Source organism: Sphaeroforma arctica (assembly GCF_001186125.1).
Source record: "Sphaeroforma arctica JP610 unplaced genomic scaffold supercont1.103, whole genome shotgun sequence".
Taxonomy (NCBI): Eukaryota; class Ichthyosporea; order Ichthyophonida; genus Sphaeroforma; species Sphaeroforma arctica.
In genome coordinates this window covers 99866-102656 of record NW_014040455.1, presented here as the reverse complement: position 1 = coordinate 102656, position 2791 = coordinate 99866, and the positions used below count along the sequence as shown (strand labels likewise).

Genomic DNA, 2791 nt, shown 5'->3' with positions numbered 1-2791 from the left:
ATCATATCACAACGAGCCATTTTAAATCAGAAGGCCGCATATATATATACACATGCACCCATGTCACGGAAATCATTTCAAATAAAAGTCTGCATATACATAGACACATTACCCATATCATATCAAACGAGCCACTTTAAATCAGTAGGCCGCATATACATACACACATGCACCCATATCAAAGGAACCACATACACAAAGATACACATGCACCCATACACACCTCATTTCGCTGCCCATTTTCCTCAGGGGCAGCTTGCACTCCTGGATAAACTCCAGGTTAATCACCGCGCTGATCTTGTACTTGCACATGTCCTCTACATCCACCAGCACACGAGTCTCGTCAAAGACGTGCGGGTGTGTGGTTAGTGTGCACTGGCCAAGGGTGATGTCTTTGATAGTGCGTTGGTCGTATAAGGGCCAGGTGTACAGACCTATTCGCACTTGCTGTGGGGATGTATATAGCATGGTGGATGTTCTGGTTATGTGTGTACATTTTTTGTGTGGATAGTCTTGACATCTTATGATGATATGTTGGTATCGCATATGACTGCTATGGCACGTGTGCTTGGGACAATAGATATCTTATAGGACGGCATGATATATACGACTCGTAGAGAAGCCGAGCGTGCAACACAAAACAGACTACAACACACACTACAATACAAACTACACCACACACTCCAACACACACTACATCACACACTACATCACATCCTACATCACATACTACATAGTTGTTTCTGATGATACATGTATACACATACACACGCAGCCTAACTACTCGCATATGTACACACGAATATATGTGTAAACGTAGGAACACAAGTACATGTATGCATATATCTGCAGATACTATGTACACATATAAGATGAAGTAATGGCCAGTTTATTGTGGTCTACACACACGTCTTTGAGTCGCAAATACGTACCTCATCCCCCACCATTTCGGGTGCCAGATTGTCGAAGTAAATGACGGTATCGTTCAGGGGCGCTTGGAATGTGCAGTAGTGTTCCTATTACCAAACGAACAAACGATCGGTGAGGTCAGTACACAAACATGGGAGTATGCCAACCATTGCAAACATGCAGAGTATCGGTTAACAACAGCATCTTCATTTTGGTTGTCAAGTAGGCTGTGGCGAGCTCAAGGATACTGTGACGTGTACGACGCCGGAATCAAACTAGCGTAGTGGGAGGAAGCAATCGGGAAGTGACATACCAGAGCTTCAAACCAGGGACAATTAATTGGTACTATGAGAGAGTATACGAGACACCCATGTGCCTTGAAACCCGAACAAAAAAGGTATGTAGGCACCCGAGCCGAAAACTGAACTATGGTCCTCATTAGACCTCATTTATGCTGACACATGGGGTTCCAAGATATATTCTACAAATTAGGTTATATCTTTCTAATTCTATCGGCTCTATAGCTCGCATCTTCGCTTGCTAATGTCGCGCATAAGCAATCAAGCCAACTCAAACATATCAGCATATCACCACGCTGAGGCAAAGTACATAGAGATGTGGGTTCAGATATATACGAACGCCACCGACACTGCAAATTTCACCATGCCACACCCTACACCTCGCAGAAGAAGCACACCACCACGTGTGTAGCACACACGCGTGCCCCTTATCTATGTCTGTCAAACAGGGCGGAGTGAAACCACACTTTCCACAACAAGCACACCCGCAAGTCATGAGGTTGTCATAGCACATACCAGCACCCATGCCACACACAGCTACGAGCACGCATAATCAGTCCTTCGGGTGCACACACATACACACATAGGTGTATATACATCCTAATGCACACCTTCCCACAACACCGACACCTACGTACCTGACTGGCCCCCTCGGAGCGTAGAGACACTCCATGGTCGAAGACTACACGCTCCCGCACATCGAACTCAATGCCTTTAGCGCCGTCTGTGAATACCAACTCGGTAGGCATGTTCGCGTCACTGGAGCCGACGATCATCAGATCACTGATACACAGGTATGCGGCATGCATGAGCACACATGACTCAAGACACCTCAGCCCAGTGGTACGGACGTGTGTTGTGTGGTAAACTAGCGCTCTTCAACAACACCATTAAATCTTTGTCATATGAATCGCTGTTATATAGGTGTGTGGCTTACAACAGAACTCGAGTTTACGACCATCACTTGACTAATACATCTTTGAGAAGGCATGTGCTGTAGAGTGACAGGTGCTCCCACTGGTTTTATGGTTTTATGTGTGCGAGTGACAAGATACGAAAGTGTGTATAGCACAAGACATAATCAGGAATACGGAACAGATACGTGAGTGAGGATAGCCCACATCGTATTGATGGATGCAAACGTATTGGAATGGAAATGTATGTGAAATAATCGTCATAATTTAGACATGTATGTATGTGTGTCCGATATATACAAATAGAAGTATACAACCAGTATCGAATACGAACTACTTGGCTACCCAGACCATCTGTTGGATATAGCTCGTTCATAAACCTAACCCTTGGAGACCAGATGACACCGCTTAACTTTGATACAGAACATATTGAGTATACTAAGACATTCCATACATAGAAACAGATAACCCCACTATTAATATGGTGCGCTGTACATAGTGAGGTAGGACGTGTGTACATGTTTCCAGCAAGTGTAATTGAAAGTACAAGCTTGACAACCCTATCTCTACAGGATGAAGAGATATCAAACACATTGTTTACAATCACTATCAAAGTTTACAAAACCGAGTCACTGCTCTATGCAAATACCAATACAACGATAACCATGC

At 44.2% G+C, this 2791-nt stretch overlaps 1 protein-coding gene across 1 annotated transcript in view; it reads right to left on the bottom strand.

Annotated features, from left to right (window-relative positions):
- Window positions 1–2017, bottom strand: part of SARC_02334 (hypothetical protein) — a gene marked incomplete at its 5' end in the record, with an annotated part of 16161 nt that extends 14144 nt beyond the window's left edge. Inside the window, 3 exons of the mRNA XM_014303924.1 lie at window positions 224–447; window positions 933–1016; window positions 1847–2017. Of these exons, the coding sequence (XP_014159399.1) occupies window positions 224–447; window positions 933–1016; window positions 1847–2017 (479 nt within the window). The remainder of the gene's footprint in view (window positions 1–223; window positions 448–932; window positions 1017–1846) is intronic.
- Window positions 2018–2791: the final 774 nt, after the last annotated feature.